Source organism: Pelophylax lessonae (assembly GCF_965119305.1).
Source record: "Pelophylax lessonae genome assembly, contig: HAP1_SCAFFOLD_464, whole genome shotgun sequence".
In the NCBI taxonomy this organism is placed as follows: Eukaryota; Metazoa; Chordata; class Amphibia; order Anura; family Ranidae; genus Pelophylax; species Pelophylax lessonae.
In genome coordinates, this window is record NW_028119880.1 from 45,676 (window position 1) to 71,127 (window position 25,452).

At 51.8% G+C, this 25,452-nt stretch overlaps 1 protein-coding gene across 1 annotated transcript in view; it reads left to right on the forward strand.

Annotated features, from left to right (window-relative positions):
- LOC309543876 (uncharacterized protein) overlaps nucleotides 1-14,866 on the forward strand; it is a gene marked incomplete at its 3' end in the record, with an annotated part of 29,523 nt that extends 14,657 nt beyond the window's left edge. The window contains exons 3-6 of the mRNA XM_082276294.1: nucleotides 7,366-7,565; nucleotides 8,426-8,572; nucleotides 14,024-14,210; nucleotides 14,292-14,866. Coding sequence (XP_082132420.1) covers nucleotides 7,366-7,565; nucleotides 8,426-8,572; nucleotides 14,024-14,210; nucleotides 14,292-14,866 — 1,109 coding nt within the window. The remainder of the gene's footprint in view (nucleotides 1-7,365; nucleotides 7,566-8,425; nucleotides 8,573-14,023; nucleotides 14,211-14,291) is intronic.
- Between the last annotated feature and the right edge of the window lie 10,586 nt (nucleotides 14,867-25,452).

Here is a 25,452-nt window from a genome sequence, read left to right on the forward strand (position 1 = left end):
CCCGTAGATAGAAGTATTCCCAGAGATAGGAGTATTCCCAGAGATAGGAGTATTCCCAGAGATTGGAGTATTCCCGGAGATAGGAATCTTCCCAGAGATAAGAGTATTCCCAGAGATAGGAGTATTCCTGGAGATAGGAGAATTCCTGGAGATATGAGTATTCCTAGAGATTGGAGTATTCCCGGAGATAAGAGTATTCCTGGAGATAGGAGTATTCCCTGAGATAGGAGTATTCCCGGAGATAAGAGTATTCCTGGAGATTGGAGTATTCCCGGAGATAGGAGTATTCCCAGAGATAGGAGTATTCCCAGAGATAAGAGTATTCCTGGAGATAGGAGTATTCCCGGAGATAGGAGTATTCCCAGAGATAAGAGTATTCCTGGAGATAGGAGTATTCCCAGAGATAGGAGTATTCCTAGAGATTGGAGTATTCCCGGAGATAGGAGTATTCCTGGAGATAGGAGTATTCCCAGAGATAGGAGTATTCCTGGAGATAGGAGAATTCCCAGAGATAGGAGTATTGCTGGAGATAGGAGTATTCCTGGAGATAGGAGAATTCCCAGAGATAGGAGTATGCTGGAGATAGGAGTATTCCTGGAGATAGGAGAATTCCCAGAGATAGGAGTATTGCTGGAGATAGGAGTATTTCCAGACATAGGAGTATTCCCAGAGATAGCAGTATTCCTGGAGATAGGAGTATTCCCAGAGATAAGAGTATTCATGGAGATTGGAGCATTCCCAGAGATAGGAGTATTCCCAGAGATAGGAGTATTCATGGAGATTGGAGCATTCCCAGAGATAGGAGTATTCCTAGAGATTGGAGTATTCCCAGAGATAGGAGTTTTCCCGAATATAAGATTATTCCTGGAGATAGGAGTATTCCTTGAGATAGGAGTATTCCCAGAGATAGGAGTATTCCCAGAGATAGGAGTATTCCCAGAGATAACATTATTCCCAGAGATTGGAGTATTCCTAGAGATAGGAGTATTCCTGGAGATAGGAGTATTCCTAGAGATATGAGTATTCCTACAGATAGGAGTATTCCCAGAGATAGGAGTATTACCAGAGATTGGAGTATTCCCGGAGATAGGAGTATTCCCAGGGATAGGAGTATTCCCAGAGATAAGAGTATTCCTGGAGATAAGAGTATTCCTGGAGATAGGAGTATTCCCAGAGATAGGAGTATTCCTAGAGATTGGAGTATTCCCGGAGATAGGAGTATTCCTGGAGATAGGAGTATTCCCAGAGATAGGAGTATTCCCAGAGATAGGAGTATTCCTGGAGATAGGAGAATTCCCAGAGATAGCAGTATTCCTGGAGATAGGAGTATTCCCAGAGATAAGAGTATTCATGGAGATTGGAGCATTCCCAGAGATAGGAGTATTCCCAGAGATAGGAGTATTCATGGAGATTGGAGCATTCCCAGAGATAGGAGTATTCCTAGAGATTGGAGTATTCCCAGAGATAGGAGTATTCATGGAGATAGGAGTATTCCCAGAGATAGGAGTATTCCCAGAGATAGGAGTATTCCCAGAGATAACATTATTCCCAGAGATTGGAGTATTCCTAGAGATAGGAGTATTCCTGGAGATAGGAGTATTCCTAGAGATATGAGTATTCCTAGAGATAGGAGTATTCCCAGAGATAGGAGTATTACCAGAGATTGGAGTATTCCCGGAGATAGGAGTATTCCCAGAGATAGGAGTATTCCCAGAGATAAGAGTATTCCTGGAGATAAGAGTATTCCTGGAGATAGGAGTATTCCCAGAGATAGGAGTATTCCTAGAGATTGGAGTATTCCCGGAGATAGGAGTATTCCTGGAGATAGGAGTATTCCCAGAGATAGGAGTATTCCCAGAGATAGGAGTATTCCTGGAGATAGGAGAATTCCCAGAGATAGCAGTATTCCTGGAGATAGGAGTATTCCCAGAGATAAGAGTATTCATGGAGATTGGAGCATTCCCAGAGATAGGAGTATTCCCAGAGATAGGAGTATTAATGGAGATTGGAGCATTCCCAGAGATAGGAGTATTCCTAGAGATAGGAGTTTTCCCGAATATAAATTATTCCTGGAGATAGGAGTATTCCTTGAGATAGGAGTATTCCCAGAGATAGGAGTATTCCCAGAGATAGGAGTATTCCCAGAGATAACATTATTCCCAGAGATAGGAGTATTCCTGGAGATAGGAGTATTCCTGGAGATAGGAGTATTCCTAGAGATTGGAGTATTCCCGAAGATAGGAGTATTCCCGAAGATAGGAGTATTTCCAGAGGTAGGAGTATTCCCAGAGATAGGAGTATTCAAATAGATTGGAGTATTCCCGAAGATAGGAGTAGTCCCAGATATAGGAGTATTCCCAGAGATAGGAGTTTTCCTAGGGATCGGAGAATTCCAAGAGATAGGAGTAATCCAGAAGATAGAAGAATTCCCAGAGATGGGAGAATTCCCAGACATAGGAGTATTCCCAGAGATGAGAGTATTCCCAGAGATATGAGTATTCCAAGATATAGGGGAATTCCAAGAGATAGGGAAATTCCTAGAGATAGGAGTATTGTCGGAGATAGGAATATTCCCAGAGATAGAAGTATTCCCAGAGATAGGAGCATTCCTAGGGATAAGAGTATTCCTGGAGATAGGAGTATTCCCAGAGATAGGAGTTTTCCCGGAGATAGGAGAATTCCCAGAGATAGGAGTATTCCTGGAGTTAGGAGTATTCTTAGAGATAACAGTATTCCCGGAGATAAGAGTTTTTTGAGACATAAGAGTATTCCCAGAGATAGGAGTATTCCCACAGATAGGAGAATTCCCAGAGATAGAAGTATTCCGGGAGATAGGAATATTCCAGGAGAAAGAAGTATTCCCCGAGATATAAATATTCCCAGAGATAGGAGTATTCCCAGAGATAGAAGAGTTACCAGAGATAGGAGCATCCTCATAGATAGAAGTATTCCCAGAGATAGGAGTATTCCCAGAGATAGGAGTATTCCCAGAGATTGGAGTATTCCCGGAGATAGGAATCCTCCCAGAGATAAGAGTATTCCCAGAGATAGGAGTATTCCTGGAGATAGGAGAATTCCTGGAGATATGAGTATTCCTAGAGATTGGAGTATTCCCGGAGATAAGAGTATTCCTGGAGATTGGAGTATTCCCGGAGATAGGAGTATTCCCAGAGATAGGAGTATTCCCAGAGATAAGAGTATTCCTGGAGATAGGAGTATTCCCAGAGATAGGAGTATTCCTAGAGATTGGAGTATTCCCGGAGATAGGAGTATTCCTGGAGATAGGAGTATTCCTAGAGATTGGAGTATTCCCGGAGATAGGAGTATTCCTGGAGATAGGAGTATTCCCAGAGATAGGAGTATTCCTGGAGATAGGAGAATTCCCAGAGATAGGAGTATTGCTGGAGATAGGAGTATTCCTGGAGATAGGAGAATTCCCAGAGATAGGAGTATTGCTGGAGATAGGAGTATTTCCAGACATAGGAGTATTCCCAGAGATAGCAGTATTCCTGGAGATAGGAGTATTCCCAGAGATAAGAGTATTCATGGAGATTGGAGCATTCCCAGAGATAGGAGTATTCCCAGAGATAGGAGTATTCATGGAGATTGGAGCATTCCCAGAGATAGGAGTATTCCTAGAGATTGGAGTATTCCCAGAGATAGGAGTTTTCCCGAATATAAGATTATTCCTGGAGATAGGAGTATTCCTTGAGATAGGAGTATTCCCAGAGATAGGAGTATTCCCAGAGATAGGAGTATTCCCAGAGATTGGAGTATTCCCGGAGATAGGAATCTTCCCAGAGATAAGAGTATTCCCAGAGATAGGAGTATTCCTGGAGATAGGAGAATTCCTGGAGATATGAGTATTCCTAGAGATTGGAGTATTCCCGGAGATAAGAGTATTCCTGGAGATAGGAGTATTCCCTGAGATAGGAGTATTCCCGGAGATAAGAGTATTCCTGGAGATTGGAGTATTCCCGGAGATAGGAGTATTCCCAGAGATAGGAGTATTCCCAGAGATAAGAGTATTCCTGGAGATAGGAGTATTCCCGGAGATAGGAGTATTCCCAGAGATAAGAGTATTCCTGGAGATCGGAGTATTCCCAGAGATAGGAGTATTCCTAGAGATTGGAGTATTCCCGGAGATAGGAGTATTCCTGGAGATAGGAGTATTCCCAGAGATAGGAGTATTCCTGGAGATAGGAGAATTCCCAGAGATAGGAGTATTGCTGGAGATAGGAGTATTCCTGGAGATAGGAGAATTCCCAGAGATAGGAGTATTGCTGGAGATAGGAGTACTCCTGGAGATAGGAGAATTCCCAGAGATAGGAGTATTGCTGGAGATAGGAGTATTTCCAGACATAGGAGTATTCCCAGAGATAGCAGTATTCCTGGAGATAGGAGTATTCCCAGAGATAAGAGTATTCATGGAGATTGGAGCATTCCCAGAGATAGGAGTATTCCCAGAGATAGGAGTATTCATGGAGATTGGAGCATTCCCAGAGATAGGAGTATTCCTAGAGATTGGAGTATTCCCAGAGATAGGAGTTTTCCCGAATATAAGATTATTCCTGGAGATAGGAGTATTCCTTGAGATAGGAGTATTCCCAGAGATAGGAGTATTCCCAGAGATAGGAGTATTCCCAGAGATAACATTATTCCCAGAGATAGGAGTATTCCCAGAGATAGGAGTATTCCCAGAGATTGGAGTATTCCCGGAGATAGGAGTATTCCCAGAGATAGGAGTATTCCCAGAGATAAGAGTATTCCTGGAGATAGGAGTATTCCCAGAGATAGGAGTATTTCCAGAGATAGGAGTATTCCCAGAGATAAGAGTATTCCTGGAGATAGGAGTATTCCCAGAGATAGGAGTATTCCTAGAGATTGGAGTATTCCCGGAGATAGGAGTATTCCTGGAGATAGGATTATTCCCAGAGATAGGAGTATTCCCAGAGATAGGAGTATTCCTGGAGATAGGAGAATTCCCAGAGATAGCAGTATTCCTGGAGATAGGAGTATTCCCAGAGATAAGAGTATTCATGGAGATTGGAGCATTCCCAGAGATAGGAGTATTCCCAGAGATAGGAGTATTCATGGAGATTGGAGCATTCCCAGAGATAGGAGTATTCCTAGAGATAGGAGTTTTCCCGAATATAAGATTATTCCTGGAGATAGGAGTATTCCTTGAGATAGGAGTATTCCCAGAGATAGGAGTATTCCCAGAGATAGGAGTATTCCCAGAGATAGGAGTATTCCTGGAGATAGGAGTATTCCTGGAGATAGGAGTATTCCTAGAGATTGGAGTATTCCCAGAGATATGAGTATTCCAAGAGATAGGAGTTGTGACAGAACCCACTGTCACTGTATGTTTTGGAGGGGACTGTGCGCAAGCCTCCTACCGACAGACTATGGGCCAGAAGATACTGGAGTTTGGCGCTGCAGCCTTTTGACTTTACCATCCACTACTGCCCTGGGAAGCAAAACGGCAAAGCCGGCGAATTATCCAGGCAAACAGACATTGACAAATGATCCGTGAGTACTCCCCGGACATCCCCAAGCCGATCCGTTAGGATCAGACTGTGTATGCCGGCTTGGTTCTGGGGGAGCAGTGTGGCAAACACAGCCACTGTATATTGTCCTTTGTGTATGCATTACGTTTATTACATGTGTATGCCGTTTAGAACCAAGTGTTTTGTAATGTAATGCTACAGCCCTTCTCCCCCCCCCCCCTCCTGTTTCTGTGTCTAAGGGTGTGGATTCATGACAGACAATGGTCGGGCTGGAGACATCTCTCCGCAGGGGGTGTGTATTAAGGCTGCCTTTTTCATTGTACAAATGTTCAGTTCTCATTGGTTGATCCTTGTCTCATCCCCCCCTCCCCTGCAAGGCTAAAGGGAGTTTCCCTAACTGTGTGTAACTGTTGTCTTGGAATGTAATAAACAGTTTAAGCTCTGCATGGCTAACCCTCAACACCTGTGTGGATTGTCTCGTGATTGAGGGGTTACGGGCTGGGTATGGCTTCTCCGCAGGCTGTGGGTGCGTTTGGAGGACAGGAGACACAGATCCGGCGGATGTGCCCACCTGGGGTACAAAGATCCGTTACAGGAGTATTCCTAGAGATTGGAGTATTCCTAGAGATTGGAGTATTACCGGAGATAAGAGTATTCCTAGAGATTGGAGTGTTACCGGAGATAAGAGTATTCCTGGAGATTGGAGTATTCCCAGAGATACGGGTATTCCCAGAGATAGGAGTATTCCAGGAGATTGGAGTATTCCTGGAGATAGGAGTATTCCCAGAGATAGGAGTATTCCTGGAGATAGGAGTATTCCTAGAGATTGGAGTATTCCCGGAGATAAGAGTATTCCTGGAGATTGGAGTATTCCCAGAGATAGGAGTATTCCTGGAGATAGGAGTATTCCTGGAGATTGGAGTATTCCCAAAGATAGGAGTATTCCAGGAGATTGGAGTATTCCTGGAGATAGGAGTATTCCAAAAGATAGGAGTATTCCTAGAGATTGGAGTATTCCCGGAGATAAGAGTATTCCTGGAGATTGGAGTATTCCCAGAGATAGGAGTATTCCTGGAGATTGGAGTATTCCCAGAGATAGGAGTATTCCAGGAGATTGGAGTATTCCTGGAGATAGGAGTATTCCAAGAGATAGGAGTATTCCTAGAGATTGGAGTATTCCCGGAGATAAGAGTATTCCTGGAGATTGGAGTATTTCCAGAGATAGGAGTATTCCTGGAGATAGGAGTATTCCAGGAGATTGGAGTATTCCTGGAGATAGGAGTATTCCAAGAGATAGGAGTATTCCTAGAGATTGGAGTATTCCCGGAGATAAGAGTATTCCTTGAGATAGGAGTATTCCCAGAGATAGGAGTATGCCCGGAGATAGGACTATTCCCAGAGATAGGACTATTCCCAGAGATTGGAGTATTCCAGGGGATAGGAGTATTCCCGGAGATAGGAATCTTCCCAGAGATAAGAATATTCCCAGAGATAGGAGTATTCCTGGAGATAGGAGTATTCACAGAGATAGGAGTATTCCCAGAGATAGGAGTATTCCCAGAGATAGGACTATTCCCAGAGATTGGAGTATTCCAGGGGATAGGAGTATTCCCGGAGATAGGAATCTTCCCAGAGATAGGAGTATTCCTGGAGATAGGAGTATTCCCAGAGATAGGAGTATTCCTAGAGATTGGAGTATTCCCGGAGATAAGAGTATTCCTGGAGATTGGAGTATTCCCAGTAATATGAGTATTCCAAGAGATAGGAGTATTCCCAGAGATAGGAGTATTCCAGGAGATTGGAGTATTCCTGGAGATACGAGTATTCCCAGAGATAGGAGTATTCTTGGAGATAGGAGTATTCCTAGAGATGGGAGTATTCCCGGAGATAAGAGTATTCCTGAAGATTGGAGTATTCCCAGAGATAGGAGTATTCCTGGAGATTGGAGTATTCTCGGAGATAGGAGTATTCCTGGAGATAGGAGTATTCCTAGAGATTGGAGAATTCCCGGAGATAAGAGTATTCCTGGAGATTGGAGTATTCTCGGAGATAGGAGTATTCCTGGAGATAGGAGTATTCCTAGAGATTGGAGTATTCCCGGAGATAAGAGTATTCCTGGAGATAGGAGTATTCCCAGAGATAGGAGTAATCCTGGAGATAGGAGTATTCCCAGAGATAGGAGTATTCCTAGAGATTGGAGTATTCCCGGAGATAAGAGTATTCCTGGAGATTGGAGTATTCCCAGAGATAGGAGTATTCCTGTAGATAGGAGTATTCCCAGAGATAGGAGTATTCCTGGAGATAGGAGTATTCCCAAAGATTGGAGTATTCCTAGAGATTGGAGTATTCCTGGAGATAGGTGTATTCCTAGAGATTGGAGTATTCCCAGAGATAGGTGTATTCCTGGAGATAGGAGTATTCCTGGAGATAGGAGTATTCCCAGAGATAGGAGTATTCCTGGAGATAGGAGTATTCCCAGAGATTGGAGTATTCCTAGAGATTGGAGTATTCCTGGAGATTGGAGTATTCCTGGAGATAGGAGTATTCCCAGAGATAGGTGTATTCCTGGAGATAGGAGTATTTCTGGAGATAGGAGTATTCCCGGAGATTGGAGTATTCCTAGAGATTGGAGTATTCCCGGAGATAGGTGTATTCCTAGAGATTGGAGTATTCCTGGAGATAGGAGTATTCCTAGAGATTGGAGTATTCCTGGAGATAGGAGTATTCCTAGAGATTGGAGTATTCCTGGAGATAGGAGTATTCCTGGAAGATAGGGGAGGGGGTGCGGGCACGGGGGGGGGGTCCCTGGTGCAGGTCGGGGGGGTCCCTGGTGCAGGTCAGGGGGGTCCCTGGTGCAGGTCGGGGCCCTTTAATTGTTACCATTATATAAATAATTTCATTTCCTCCTCGGGAAGAGGAAGAGGCAGATTGTGAAATGTCAGATCTGCTGCGTCTGTACAATCCTATTCATCCCCCAAATCTCACTTCTGCTTTTCCCTGACAGCTATTCGAGTGCGCAGCACGTCCCGAACACCCACCACTGCCAGCGTCCCGTACCCAAGGTAAGTGTCCCCCCCTACCACCATCTATCCCCCCCCCACATGTCTGTGTGTATCATCATCTACCCCCCTCACCTGTCTGTGTGCATTGTCATCTACCCCCCTCACCTTTCTGTGTGCATTGTCATCTACCCCCCTCACCTGTCTGTGTGTATCATCATCTACCCCCCTCACCTGTCTGTGTGCATTGTCATCTACCCCCCTCACCTATCTGTGTGCATTGTCATCTACCCCCCTCACCTATCTGTGTGCATTGTCATCTACCCCCCTCACCTTTCTGTGTGCATTGTCATCTACCCCCCTCACCTGTCTGTGTGTATCATCATCTACCCCCTCACCTGTCTGTGTGTATCATCATCTACCCCCTCACCTGTCTGTGTGCATTGTCATCTACCCCCTCACCTTTCTGTGTGCATTGTCATCTACCCCCTCACCTTTCTGTGTGCATTGTCATCTACCCCCCTCACCTTTCTGTGTGCATTGTCATCTACCTCCCTCACCTTTCTGTGTGCATTGTCATCTACCCCCTCACCTGTCTGTGTGTATTGGCATCTACCCCCCTCACCTGTCTGTGTGCATTCTCATCTACCCCCTCACCTGTCTGTGTGTATCATCATCTACCCCCCTCACCTGTCTGTGTGCATTGTCATCTACCCCCCTCACCTTTCTGTGTGCATTGTCATCTACCCCCCTCACCTGTCTGTGTGTATCATCATCTATCCCCTCACCTGTCTGTGTGTATCATCATCTACCCCCTCACCTGTCTGTGTGCATTGTCATCCACCCCCCCTCACCCTTCTGTGTGCATTGTCATCTACCCCCCTCACCTGTCTGTGTGTATAGTCATCTACCCCCTCACCTTTCTGTGTGCATTGTCATCTACCCCCTCACCTGTCTGTGTGTATCATCATCTACCCCCTCCCCTGTCTGTGTATATCATCATCTACCCCCCTCACCTGTCTGTGTGTATCATCATCTACCCCCTCACCTGTCTGTGTGTGTCATCATCTACCCCCTCACCTGTCTGTGTGTATCATCATCTACCCCCTCACCTGTCTGTGTGTATCATCATCTACCCCCTCACCTGTCTGTGTGTATCATCATCTACCCCCTCACCTGTCTGTGTGTATCATCATCTACCCCCTCACCTGTCTGTGTGTATAGTCATCTACCCCCTCACCTGTCTGTGTGTATCATCATCTACCCCCCTCACCTGTCTGTGTATATCATCATATACCCCCTCACCTGTCTGTGTGTATCATCATCTACCCCCCTCACCTGTCTGTGTGTATAGTCATCTACCCCCTCACCTGTCTGTGTGTATCATCATCTACCCCCCTCACCTGTCTGTGTGTATCATCATCTACCCCCTCACCTGTCTGTGTGTATCATCATCTACCCCCTCACCTGTCTGTGTGTATCATCATCTACCCCCCTCACCTTTCCGTGTGTATCATCATCTACCCCCCTCACCTGTCTGTGTGTATCATCATCTACCCCCCTCACCTGTCTGTGTATATCATCATCTACCCCCTCACCTGTCTGTGTGTATCATCATCTACCCCCTCACCTGTCTGTGTGCATTGTCATCTACCCCCCTCACCTTTCTGTGTGCATTGTCATCTACCCCCTCACCTGTCTGTGTGTATAGTCATCTACCCCCTCACCTTTCTGTGTGTATCATCATCTACCCCCCTCACCTGTCTGTGTGTATCATCATCTACCCCCTCACCTGTCTGTGGGTATCATCATCTACCCCCTCACCTTTCTGTGTGTATCATCATCTACCCCCCTCACCTGTCTGTGTGTATAGTCATCTACCCCCTCACCTGTCTGTGTGTATCATCATCTACCCCCTCACCTGTCTGTGTGTATCATCATCTACCCCCTCACCTGTCTGTATGCATTGTCATCTACCCCCCTCACCTGTCTGTGTGTATAGTCATCTACCCCCTCACCTTTCTGTGTGCATTGTCATCTACCCCCCTCACCTGTCTGTGTGTATCATCATCTACCCCCCTCACCTGTCTGTGTGTATAGTCATCTACCCCCTCACCTGTCTGTGTGTATAGTCATCTACCCCCCTCACCTGTCTGTGTGTATAGTCATCTACCCCCTCACCTTTCTGTGTGCATTGTCATCTACCCCCCTCACCTGTCTGTGTGTATCATCATCTCCCCCCCTCACCTGTCTGTGTGTATCATCATCTACCCCCCTCACCTGTCTGTGTGTATCATCATCTACCCCCTCACCTTTCTGTGTGTATCATCATCTACCCCCTCACCTGTCTGTGTGTATCATCATCTACCCCCTCACCTGTCTGTGTGCATTGTCATCTACCCCCCTCACCTTTCTGTGTGCATTGTCATCTACCCCCTCACCTTTCTGTGTGTATCATCATCTCCCCCCCTCACCTGTCTGTGTGTATCATCATCTACCCCCTCACCTGTCTGTGTGTATCATCATCTACCCCCCCCCCTCACCTGTTTGTGTGTATCATCATCTACCCCCCTCACCTGTCTGTGTGTATCATCATCTACCCCCCTCACCTGTCTGTGTATATAGTAATCTACCCCCCCTCACCTGTCTGTGTGTATCATCATCAACCCCCCCCCTCACCTGTCTGTGTATATAGTAATCTACCCCCCCCCCTCACCTTTCTGTGTGTATCATCATCTACCCCCCTCATCTGTCCGTGTGTATAGACATCTACCCCCCTCACCTGTCTGTGTGTATAGTAATCTACCCCCCTCACCTGTCTGTGTGTATCATCATCTACCCCCCCCCCACCTGTTTGTGTGTATCATCATCGACCCCCCTCACCTGTCTGTGTGTATCATCATCTACCCCCCTCACCTGTCTGTGTATATAGTAATCTACCCCCCCCTCACCTGTCTGTGTGTATCATCATCTACCCCCCCCTCACCTGTCTGTGTGTATCACCATCTACCCCCTCACCTTTCTGTGTGTATCATCATCTACCCCCCTCACCTGTCTGTGTGTACCATCATCTACCCCCCTCACCTGTCTGTGTGTATCATCATCTACCCCCCTCACCTGTCTGTGTGTATCATCATCTACCCCTCTCACCTTTCTGTGTGTATCATCATCTACCCCCTCACCTGTCTGTGTGTATCATCATCTACCCCCTCACCTGTCTGTGTGTATCATCATCTACCCCCCTCACCTGTCTGTGTGTATCATCATCTACCCCCTCACCTGTCTGTGTGTATCATCATCTACCCCCCTCACCTGTCTGTGTGTATCATCATCTACCCCCTCACCTGTCTGTGTGTATCATCATCTACCCCCTCACCTGTCTGTGTGTATCACCATCTACCCCCTCACCTTTCTGTGTGTATCATCATCTACCCCCTCACCTGTCTGTGTGTATCATCATCTACCCCCTCACCTGTCTGTGTATATCATCATCTACCCCCTCACCTGTCTGTGTGTATCATCATCTACCCCCTCACCTTTCTGTGTGTATCATCATCTACCCCCTCACCTGTCTGTGTGTATCATCATCCACCCCCTCACCTGTCTGTGTGTATCATCATCTACCCCTCTCACCTTTCTGTGTGTATCATCATCTACCCCCTCACCTGTCTGTGTGTATCATCATCTACCCCCTCACCTGTCTGTGTGTATAGTCATCTACCCCCTCATCTGTCTGTGTGTATCATCATCTACCCCCTCACCTGTCTGTGTGTATCATCATCTACCCCCTCACCTGTCTGTGTGTATCATCATCTACCCCCTCACCTGCCTGTGTGTATAGTCATCTACCCCCTCACCTTTCTGTGTGTATCATCATCTACCCCCTCACCTTTCTGTGTGTATCATCATCTACCCCCTCACCTGTCTGTGTGTATCATCATCTACCCCCTCACCTTTCTGTGTGTATCATCATCTACCCCCCTCACCTGTCTGTGTATATAGTAATCTATCCCCCTCACCTGTCTGTGTGTATCATCATCTACCCCCCTCACCTGTCTGTGTGTATCATCATCTACCCCCCTCACCTGTCTGTGTATATAGTAATCTATCCCCCTCACCTGTCTGTGTGTATCATCATCTACCCCCTCACCTGTCTTTGTGTATAGTCATCTACCCCCTCACCTGTCTGTGTGTATCATCATCTACCCCGTCACCTGTCTGTGTGTATCATCATCTACCCCCTCACCTGTCTGTGTGTATCATCATCTACCCCCTCACCTGTCTGTGTGCATTGTCATCTACCCCCCTCACCTGTCTGTGTGTATCATCATCTACCCCCCCCCCCTTCCCTTCATTACACCCCAATCCCCCCTCTGTCCCTCTATTATATCCCAATCCCCCCTCTGTCCCTCTATTATGCCCCAATCCCCCTCTGTCCCTCTATTATGCCCCAATCCCCCCTCTGTCCCTGTATTATACCCCAATCCCCCCTCTGTCCTTCTATTTTACCTGAATCTCCCCTCTGTCCTTCTATTATACCCCAATCCTCCCTCTGTCCTTCTATTATACCCCAATCCCCCCTCTGTCCTTCTATTATACCCCAATCCTCCCTCTGTCCCTCTATTTTACCCCAATCCCCCCTCCTTCCCTCTTTTATACCCCAATCCCCCCTCTGTCCCTCTTTTATACGCCAATCCCCCTCTGTCCCTCTTTTATACCCCAATCCCCCCTCTGTCCCTCTATTATACCCCAATCCCCCCTCTGTCCCTCTATTATACCCCAATCCTCCCTCTGTCCCTCTTTTATACCCCATTCCCCCCTATGTCCCTCTTTTATACCCCAATCCCTCCCTCTGTCCTTCTATTATACCCCAATCCCCCCTCTGTCCCTCTATTATACCCCAATCCTCCCTCTGTCCCTCTTTTATACCCCAATCCCCCCTCTGTCCCTCTATTATACCCCAATCCTCCCTCTGTCCTTCTATTATACCCCAATCCCTCCCTCTGTCCCTCTATTATACCCCAATCCCCCCTCTGTCCCTCTATTATACCCCAATCCTCCCTCTGTCCCTCTTTTATACCCCAAGCACAATATGTATAACGGGGAAGAAGTGTTGTTGCCCAATGAACAGCTGAACCGTTCCTCTTCATTCTCCAGCCATGGGGGGATGGGCTGAGAGAAGAGTAGCCATGGGGGGATGGGCTGAGAGAAGAGTAGAAGGAAATCCGACATCTATTATGGAGATATGTCTTTAGTTTTCCCTGGATGCTCTCTGGGAATCCTTTTTCCCCCATCCCCCATCGGTTTTTGCCCTCCTGAACACTGACTGACAATGAAACACAAATCTTCTCATTATAATAATGGGATTTTCTGGTAAAGGAAGAGTTTATGGTGGGTGGGGGAGGGGTGGATGCCAAGTTTCTGAGGGGTTCCTCCATTCTTTGGGTGGGAAGGGAATCCTCCGTTCCGGGGGTCTCCGCAGATAATAATGGCACCCATGTCTTCTCTTTGCAGTGGCTATTTTTCTCGGACCCTACGATGGAGACCTGGGGGAGACTTCTCAGGCTGGGCCTCCTTCTTCTGTCCATCCCCTTCTTAGAGGCACAGAGCTGCCAGGCCAACATGCCAGGGTTACCAGGTGTCCCCGGCATTCCCGGACCAGATGGAAAAGATGGAGTAGATGGGGTGAAGGGTGACTTGGGTGAGCACAATCCATCCAATCAGGAGTGGGGGGGTTGATGGTGAATACGACCTCCTCCAATAACCGTCTTCTGTTTTGTAGGGGCTCCTGGCGTCTTTGAAGGTTGGAACAAGGAGGAACATCGTGGAGACCCTGGGCCTGCAGGAAATCCTGGAAAGGTGGGACCCAAAGGTCCAATGGGGCCCCCAGGACTCCCTGGGCAACCAGGTCAGAAAGGGAGGAAGGGGGACTCCGGAGAATACAAGACAGACGGCCACTCCGCCTTTTCCGTAAGGAAGATGTCCGGAGGGTTACCCCGGAGAGAACAGCCTGTCCGCTTTGACCAGGGGCTCATCAATGTCAACAACCAGTATAGTACCATGACTGGGAAATTCACCTGCCAGTACCCGGGCATCTACTACTTCACCTACCATGCCACCTCCAAGGGTAACCTCTGCATCAACATCGTGAGGGCCAAGCCAGGCACCAACAAGCAGAAGGTGGTGAACTTCTGTGACCAGGTCCTCAACCTCTTCCAGGTGACCACAGGTGGCGTGGTAATGGAGGTGCAGAAAGACGAAACCGTATGGCTGGAGACCTCCGAGAAGAACAACCTGCTGGGGACCGATGGAGCCGATAGCATCTTCACTGGCTTCCTCCTCTTCCCTCTCTCCTGAACCCTTCATCTTCTTCCACTGACCTTCGGAGCTGTCACTTTTTATCCCAGTTTCAGATCTATGCCCTGATTTTCTGAATGTCCCCCAATCCATCTTCTGCCACCCCCAGGCACCACCCCGTTGGTTCCCCACCTGCCACTTTCCCACACTCCTCTGGGTCATTTGGGAATGCCCCGCCCCCTCTGCTCACCTGACCTGCCGCACCTGTACTGCTACCAATAAAATATAGACATGACCTCTGTGTGTGTGTGTATTAATGGGGTGGGGGGTGGGGCGACCTGATCGGGTCTTCTGGAGGTCCAACCATCGTTCAACAACTGATCCATGCATGCAGAGGAGGGCTGAACATTCTGTGTGACTCCTCCCCCAGTCATGTGACAGGAGCAGCCAATATCTGTCACCCCGCCTTCTTCTGATGATGTATCCAAATCCTTCATCAGAAGAACAATATTTCCCAGCATGCTTCCACACAACCCATTCCTATTGGCTGACAGGTCCCCCCAAAAGGTGCAAATTCCTTCCATCTGATGAAATCTTGTTAAACTTTATTGATCATTCTGATACTGACATGCAGAGCGAAAACTTTCCTTTCCTTCTCTTCCCTCCCCTCTCCTCTCCTTCCCTCCCCTCTCCTCTCTCCCACTTCCTCCCCTCCCCTTCCCTTTCCTCTTCTCCCCTCCCCTCTCCTTCCCTCCCCTCTCCTCTCTCCCACTTCCTCTCCTTCCCTTTCCTCTCCTCCCCTCCCCTTCCCTTTCCTCTTCTCCCCTCCCCTCCCCTCCCCTCTCCTCCCCTCCCCTCCCCTCCCCTCCCCTCCCCTCCCCTCCCCTCTCCTCTCTCCCACTTCCTCCCCTCCCCTTCCCTTTCCTCTTCTCCCCTCCCCTCTCCTTCCCTCCCCTCTCCTCTCTCCCACTTCCTCCCCTCCCCTTCCCTTTGCCTCTTCTCCCCTCCCCTCTCCTTCCCTCCCCTCTCCTCTCTCCCACTTCCTCTCCTTCCCTTTCCTCTCCTCCCCTCCCCTTCCCTCTCCTCTCCTCCCCTCTCCTCTCCCCTCCCCTCCCCTCCCCTCCCCTCCCCTCTCCTCCCCTCCCCTCTCCTCTCGACAGATGGAGAGACAGACGGGCAGACAGACAGACGGACAAACAAACAGACAGACGGACGGAGGAACAGACAGACAGACGACGGACAGACAGACAGACGACGGACAGATGGACAGACAAATAGACAGACAGACGGATGGACGGAGGAACAGACGGGCAGACAGACAGACGGACAGACAAACAGACAGACAGACGGACAAACAGACAGACAGACGGACGGACGGAGGAACAGACGGACAGACAGATAGACGACGGATGGACAGACGGACAGACAAACAGACAGACAGACGGACGGATGGAGGAACAGACAGACAGACAGACGACGGATGGACAGATAGACAGACGACGGATGGACAGATGGACAGATAGACAGACGACGGATGGAGAGACAGGCGGACAGACAGACGGGCAGACAAACAGACAGACAGACGGACAAACAGACAGACAGACAGACAGACGGAGGGATGGAGGAACAGACAGACAAACAAACAGACAGACGGACAGACAGACAGACCGGTGGAGGGATGGAGGAACAGACAGACAAACAAACAGACAGACGGACAGACAGACAGACGGACAAACAGAGAGACGGACAGACGGAGGGATGGAGGAACAGACAGACAAACAGACGGACAGACAGACGGACGACGGACAGTCTGACAGACGGACAGACAGAAAGACAGACGACGGACGGACAGACAAACAGACAGACGGACGGACGGAGGAAAAGACGGACGGACAGACAGACAGACAGATGGACGGACGGAGGAACAGACGGACAGACAGACGACGGATGGACAGTCTGACAGACGGACAGACAAACAGACGACGGACGGACAGATGGACAGACAGACAGAAGGACAAACAGACAGACGATGGACGGGCAGACGGACAGACAGACAGACAGACGGACGGACGGAGGAACAGACAGATAGAGGGACGGACGGAGGAACAGACAGACAGACGACAGATGGACAGACAGACAGACGGACGGATAGACAGACGACGGACGGACAGACAGACGGACAGACAGACGGACTGACAGACAGACAGACGACGGACGGACAGACGGACAGACGGACAGACAGACGACGGATGGACAGACAGACGGACAGACAGACGGAGTGACAGACGACGGACGGACAGACAGACAGACGACGGACGGACAGACGGAGGAACAGACGGACAGACAGACGATGGACGGACAGACAGACAGACGGACAGACAGACGATGGACGGACAGACAGACAGACGACGAACGGACAGACAGACAGATGACGGAGGAACAGACGGACGATGGACGGACAGACGGACAGACAGAGGATGGACGGGCAAACAGACGGACAGACAGACGGACTGACAGACGACGGACGGACAGACGGACAGACAAACAGACGACGGACGGACAGATGGACAGACAGACAGAAGGACAAACAGACAGACGATGGACGGGCAGACGGACAGACAGACAGACAGACGGACGGACGGAGGAACAGACAGACAGACGACAGATGGACAGACAGGCAGACGGACGGATAGACAGACGACGGACGGACAGACAGACAGACGGACAGACAGACGGACTGACAGACAGACAGATGACGGACGGACAGACGGACAGACAGACGACGGATGGACAGACAGACGGACAGACAGACGGAGTGACAGACGACGGACGGACAGACAGACAGACGACGGACGGACAGACGGAGGAACAGACGGACAGACAGACGATGGACGGACAGACAGACAGACGGACAGACAGACGATGGACGGACAGACAGACAGACGACGAACGGACAGACAGACAGATGACGGAGGAACAGACGGACGATGGACGGACAGACGGACAGACAGAGGATGGACGGGCAAACAGACGGACAGACAGACGGACTGACAGACGACGGACGGACAGACGGACAGACAAACAGATGGACAGACGGAGGAACAGACGGACAGACAGACAGACGATGGACGGACAGACGGACAGACAGACGATGGACGGACAGACAGACGGACTGACAGATGACGGACGGACAAACAGACGGACAGACAGATGACGGAGGAACAGACGGACAGATGGACAGACAGACGACGGACGGGCAGACAGATGGACAGACAGACGGACGGATGGAGGAACAGACGGACAGACAGACAGACGACGGATGGACAGACGGACAGATAGACAGACGACGGATGGACAGACGGACAGATAGACAGACGACAGATGGACAGACAGACAGACGGACAGACAGACCGACGGACAAACAGACAGACGGACGGACGGAGGAACAGACGGACAGACAGACGACGGACAGACAGACGGATGGATGGAGGAACAGACAGACAGACGGACAGACAGACAGACAACGGATGGACAGACGGACAGATAGACAGACGACGGATGGACAGACGGACAGATAGACAGACGACAGATGGAGAGACAGGCGGACAGACAGACGGGCAGACAAACAGACAGACAGACGGACAAACAGACAGACAGACGGACAGACGGAGGGATGGAGGAACAGACAGACAAACAGACGGACAGACAGAAGGACGGACGACGGACAGTCTGACAGATGGACAGACAGAAAGACAGACGAACAGACAGACGGACGGACGGAGGAACAGACGGACAGACAGACAGACGGACGGACAGACAAACAGACAGACGAACAAACAGACAGACAGATGGACGGACGGAGGAACAGACGGACAGACAGACAGACGGACGGACAGACAGACAGACGGACGGACAGATGGACAGACAGACAGAAGGACAAACAGACAGACGATGGACGGACAGACGGACGGACAGAGGGACAGACAAACAGACAGACAGACAGACGGACGGACAGAGGGACAGACAAACAGACAGACAGACAGACGGACGGACGGACGGAGGAACAGACAGACAGACGGACGGACGGAGGAACAGACAGAGGAACGGACGGAGGAACAGACGGACAGACAGACAGACGACGGACGGACAGACGACGGACGGACAGACGACGGACGGACAGACAGACAGACGGACAGACAGACGGACAGACAGACGGACAGGCGACGGACGGACGGACAGACGACGGACAGACAGACAGACGGACGGACAGACAGATGGACTGACAGACAGACGACGGACGGACAGACAGACAGACGGACAGACAGACGACGGACGGACAGACAGACGGACTGACAGACGACGGACGGACAGACAGACGACGGACGGACAGACGGACAGACAAACAGACGGACAGACGGAAGAACAGACGGACAGACAGACAGACGATGGACGGACAGACGGACGGACAGACGATGGACGGACAGACAGACGGACTGACAGATGACGGACGGACAGACAGACAGACAGATGACGGAGGAACAGACGGACGATGGATTGACAGACAGACAGACAGAGGACGGATGGGCAGACAGACGGACAGACAGACGACGGACGGGCAGACAGACGCACAGACAGACGACGGACGGACAGACAGACGACGGACGGACAGACAGACAGACAGATGACGGAGGAACAGACGGACGATGGACGGACAGACGGACAGACAGAGGACGGACGGGCAGACAGACGGACAGACAGACGATGGACGGGCAGACAGACGGACAGACAGACGACGGACGGGCAGACAGACGGACGGACAGACAGACGACGGACGGACAGACAGACAGACAGATGACGGAGGAACAGACGGACGATGGACGGACAGACGGACAGACAGAGGACGGACGGGCAGACAGACGGACAGACAGACGACGGACGGACAGACGGAGGAACAGACGGACAGACAGACAGACGATGGACGGACAGACAGATGGACAGAAAGACGGACTGACAGACGATGGACGGCCAGACAGACGGACTGACAGACGACGGACGGACAGAGAGACAGACAGATGATGGAGGAACAGACGGACGATGGACGGACAGATGGACAGACGGACAGACGGAGGAACAGACGGACAGACGATGGACGGACAGACAGATGGACTGACAGACGGACTGACAGACGACGGACGGACAGACAGACGGACAGACAGATGACGGAGGAAAAGACGAACAGACAGATAGACGATGGACGGACAGACAGACGACGGACGGGCAGACAGATGGACAGACAGATGACGGACGGACAGACGGATGGACAGATGACGGATGGACAGACGGACTGACAGACGACGGACGGACAGACAGATGACGGACGGACAGAAGGACAGACAGACGACGGACGGACAGATCTGTATATTTGTGTTGTGGGAGGGACAAAACCTGTAAGTGTTAAAGAAGGGCCCCGGGAATATATTTCCCCCCATGTCTCGGCACTGTGTGGGTTAGCGGCTGGTTTTGTCCACTAGGGGCGCACAGTACTCCCCCGATCCTCTGGAAAATCACACACCCCCCACCATGGCCAGCAGTGGACTGTTCCTTCCGTCCTCATGTCCAGAGACGGTCTATGGGTGTGATGGTGTCAGGAACATTCCATGCACAATGCAGCTAGGGTGCGGGGGGGACCGGTCTTGCGCTCAGGGGGTGGGCAGATTAGGTAAGTATATCTTTACTCCCCTCACCCCTAGATATAAATGAGAAGCTAAACCATGCAATGCGGGCCCAGCTCCACTGCAAGCGAAAGGAAAAACATTTCCCCAGAGTTCTTCTTTAACTGCAGCAAAGTAAAATGGGGTCTCCTGATTGGATGGCCAGACATACAAACTCATTGCTCGGTAATGTAGTTCAGCGGATCCGGTTGGCGGGAGAACTGAATAAGAAGCTCCATCAGGTTTTGGATTTGTAGTTTCTGGAAAAGCTGGCCTGTTACTGGTGGGTATGGAAAGCTCTGGATAGACAACCCCAGACGGGTGCAAACACACCCTCCATGATTTCCACCATCACCCAGAGGCCCTTCCCGGCCAGTGACCCCTATGGGGGTCAGACCCCGGAGCCAGGGCCATCCTGACACCCCTGGAAGGGAAGGTCACCAGATGTCTTCCAGTAATAGGGAAGTCCGGAGTGACTCACAGACGGGACAAACATCTGTCTGCGGAGAGCAACAAACATCTGTCTGCGGAGAGCAACAAACATCTGTCTGCGGAGAGCAACAAACATCTGTCTGCGGAGAACGCCTTCCCGCTGGAATTTCTTCATTAATTTCCAATTTACTCTCCACCACAAAACACGACCAACATTTCCAGAGTGAGTGTCAGCTCTGCCGCCACGGGGGATAACCCTTCATGTTCAATATCATTTCAGGAGGACTGGAAGGATACAGAAAAGTCTGTGCCAGGGACAGAGCAACCGTAATGGAGTCACCGACAACCCTGACCTGGAGTCACCGACAACCCTGACCTGGAGTCACCGACCCCCCTGACCTGGAGTCACCGACAACCCTGAGCTGAAGTCACCGACCCCCCTGAGCTGAAGTCACCGACCACCCTGAGCTGGAGTCACCGACCCCCCTGAGCTGGAGTCACCGACCCCCCTGAGCTGGAGTCACCGACCACCCTGAGCTGGAGTCACCGACCCCCCTGAGCTGGAGTCACCGACAACCCTGAGCTGAAGTCACCGACCACCCTGACCTGGAGTCACCGACCCCCCTGAGCTGAAGTCACCGACCACCCTGAGCTGGAGTCACCGACCACCCTGACCTGGAGTCACCGACCCCCCTGACCTGGAGTCACCGACCCCCCTGAGCTGAAGTCACCGACCACCCTGAGCTGGAGTCACCGACAACCCTGACCTGGAGTCACCGACCCCCCTGAGCTGGAGTCACTGACCCCCCTGAGCTGGAGTCACCGACAACCCTGAGCTGGAGTCACCGACCCCCCTGAGCTGGAGTCACCGACAACCCTGAGCTGGAGTCACCGACCCCCCTGAGCTGGAGTCACCGACAACCCTGAGCTGGAGTCACCGACCATCCTGAGCTGGAGTCACCGACCACCCTGAGCTGGAGTCACCGACAACCCTGAGCTGGAGTCACCGACAACCCTGAGCTGGAGTCACCGACCATCCTGAGCTGGAGTCACCGACAACCCTGAGCTGGAATCACCGACCCCCCTGAGCTGGAATCACCGACAACCCTGAGCTGGAGTCACCGACCCCCCTGAGCTGGAGTCACCGACAACCCTGAGCTGGAATCACCGACCACCCTGAGCTGGAGTCACCGACCCCCCTGAGCTGAAGTCACCGACCACCCTGAGCTGGAGTCACCGACCACCCTGAGCTGGAGTCACTGACTCCCCTGACCTGGAGTCACCGACCCCCCTGAGCTGGAGTCACCGACAACCCTGAGCTGGAGTCACTGACCCCCCTGACCTGGAGTCACCGACAACCCTGAGCTGGAGTCACCAACCCCCCTGAGCTGGAGTCACCGACCCCCCTGAGCTGGAGTCACCGACCACCCTGAGCTGGAGTCACCGACCCCCCTGAGCTGGAATCACCGACAACCCTGAGCTGGAGTCACCGACCCCCCTGAGCTGGAGTCACCGACAACCCTGAGCTGGAATCACCGACCACCCTGAGCTGGAGTCACCGACCCCCCTGAGCTGGAGTCACCGACCATCCTGAGCTGGAGTCACCGACCACCCTGAGCTGGAGTCACCGACAACCCTGAGCTGGAGTCACCGACCACCCTGAGCTGGAGTCACCGACCCCCCTGAGCTGGAGTCACCGACCACCCTGAGCTGGAGTCACCGACCCCCCTGAGCTGAAGTCACCGACAACCCTGAGCTGGAGTCACCGACAACCCTGAGCTGGAGTCACTGACCCCCCTGACCTGGAGTCACCGACAACCCTGAGCTGGAGTCACCGACAACCCTGAGCTGGAGTCACCGACCTTTCTGAGCTGGAGTCACCGACAACCCTGAGCTGGAATCACCGACCCCCCTGAGCTGGAGTCACCGACCCCCCTGAGCTGAAGTCACCGACCACCCTGAGCTGGAGTCACCGACCACCCTGAGCTGGAATCACCGACCATCCTGAGCTGGAGTCACTGACCCCCCTGACCTGGAGTCACCGACAACCCTGAGCTGGAGTCACCGACCCCCCTGAGCTGGAATCACCGACCCCCCTGAGCTGGAGTCACCGACAACCCTGAGCTGGAATCACCGACCCCCCTGAGCTGGAGTCACCGACCCCCTGAGCTGGAATCACCGACAACCCTGAGCTGGAGTCACCGACCACCCTGAGCTGGAGTCACCGACCCCCCTGAGCTGGAATCACCGACAACCCTGAGCTGGAGTCACCGACCACCCTGAGCTGGAGTCACCGACCCCCCTGAGCTGGAGTCACCGACCCCCCTGAGCTGGAGTCACCGACCCCCCTGAGCTGAAGTCACCGACAACCCGGAGCTGGAGTCACCGACCATCCTGAGCTGGAGTCACCGACAACCCTGAGCTGGAGTCACCGACAACCCTGAGCTGGAATCACCGACCCCCCTGAGCTGGAGTCACCGACCACCCTGAGCTGGAATCACCGACAACCCTGAGCTGGAGTCACCGACCACCCTGAGCTGGAGTCACCGACCCCCCTGAGCTGGAGTCACCGACCCCCCTGAGCTGGAGTCACCGACAACCCTGAGCTGGAATCACCGACCCCCCTGAGCTGGAGTCACCGACAACCCTGACCTGGAGTCACCGACCACCCTGAGCTGGAGTCACTGACCCCCCTGAGCTGGAGTCACCGACCATCCTGAGCTGAAGTCACCGACAACCCGGAGCTGGAGTCACCGACCATCCTGAGCTGGAGTCACCGACCACCCTGAGCTGAAGTCACCGACAACCCTGAGCTGGAGTCACCGACCACCCTGAGCTGGAGTCACCGACCACCCTGAGCTGGAGTCACCGACCACCCGGAGCTGGAGTCACCGACCCCCCTGAGCTGAAGTCACCGACAACCCGGAGCTGGAGTCACCGACCATCCTGAGCTGGAGTCACCGACAACCCTGAGCTGGAGTCACTGACCCCCCTGAGCTGAAGTCACCGACAACCCTGAGCTGGAGTCACCGACAACCCTGAGCTGGAGTCACCGACCCCCCTGAGCTGGAGTCACCGACCATCCTGAGCTGGAGTCACCGACAACCCTGAGCTGGAGTCACCGACCCCCCTGAGCTGGAGTCACCGACAACCCTGACCTGGAGTCACCGACCACCCTGAGCTGGAGTCACCGACCCCCCTGAGCTGGAGTCACCGACAACCCTGAGCTGGAGTCACCGACAACCCTGAGCTGGAGTCACCGACCCCCCTGACCTGGAGTCACTGACCCCCCTGAGCTGGAGTCACTGACCCCCCTGAGCTGGAGTCACCGACCCCCCTGAGCTGGAGTCACCGACAACCCTGAGCTGGAGTCACCGACAACCCTGAGCTGGAGTCACCGACCCCCCTGACCTGGAGTCACTGACCCCCCTGAGCTGGAGTCACCGACAACCCTGAGCTGGAGTCACCGACCACCCTGAGCTGGAGTCACCGACCCCCCTGAGCTGAAGTCACCGACCACCCTGAGCTGGAGTCACCGACCACCCTGAGCTGGAGTCACCGACCATCCTGAGCTGGAATCACCGACCACCCTGAGCTGGAATCACCGACAACCCTGAGCTGGAGTCACCGACCACCCTGAGCTGGAGTCACCGACCCCCCTGAGCTGGAGTCACCGACCCCCCTGAGCTGAATTCATTGACTTTACTGAACCAGAGTCACCATTCATCAAAATTCCTGGGTTGGAGTCAATGACTTCACCAGCTGTTCTAATCTGGAGTCAGCCACCCTAAAATGCCCCCCCCCCCCCCCCCATAAATCACCAATAACTTCCTGAAGGCGCTGTTCCTGCATCCAACACCAGATGGCAGGAGAGACCAGATAACAGCCATCACCCATCCTCATCACCACCATAGACCATAGCAGTGCCTGAATCCAACCATTGTTAGTTCTGACAAAATAGGACTTACCTACCCCTTCCTCAGAGGACCATGCTCACTTACCTACCTCTTCCTCAGAGGACCATGCTCACTTACCTACCTCTTCTTCAGAGGACCATGCTCACTTACCTACCTCTTCCCCAGAGGACCATGCTCACTTACCTACCTCTTCCCCAGAGGACCATGCTCACTTACCTACCTCTTCCTCAGAGGACCATGCTCACTTACCTACCTCTTCCTCAGAGGACCATGCTCACTTACCTACCTCTTCCTCAGAGGACCATGCTCACTTACCTACCTCTTCTTCAGAGGACCATGCTCACTTACCTACCCCTTCCTCAGAGGACCATGCTCACTTACCTACCTCTTCCCCAGAGGACCATGCTCACTTACCTACCTCTTCCCCAGAGGACCATGCTCACTTACCTACCTCTTCCCCAGAGGACCATGCTCACTTACCTACCTCTTCCTCAGAGGACCATGCTCACTTACCTACCTCTTCCTCAGAGGACCATGCTCACTTACCTACCTCTTCCTCAGAGGACCATGCTCACTTACCTACCTC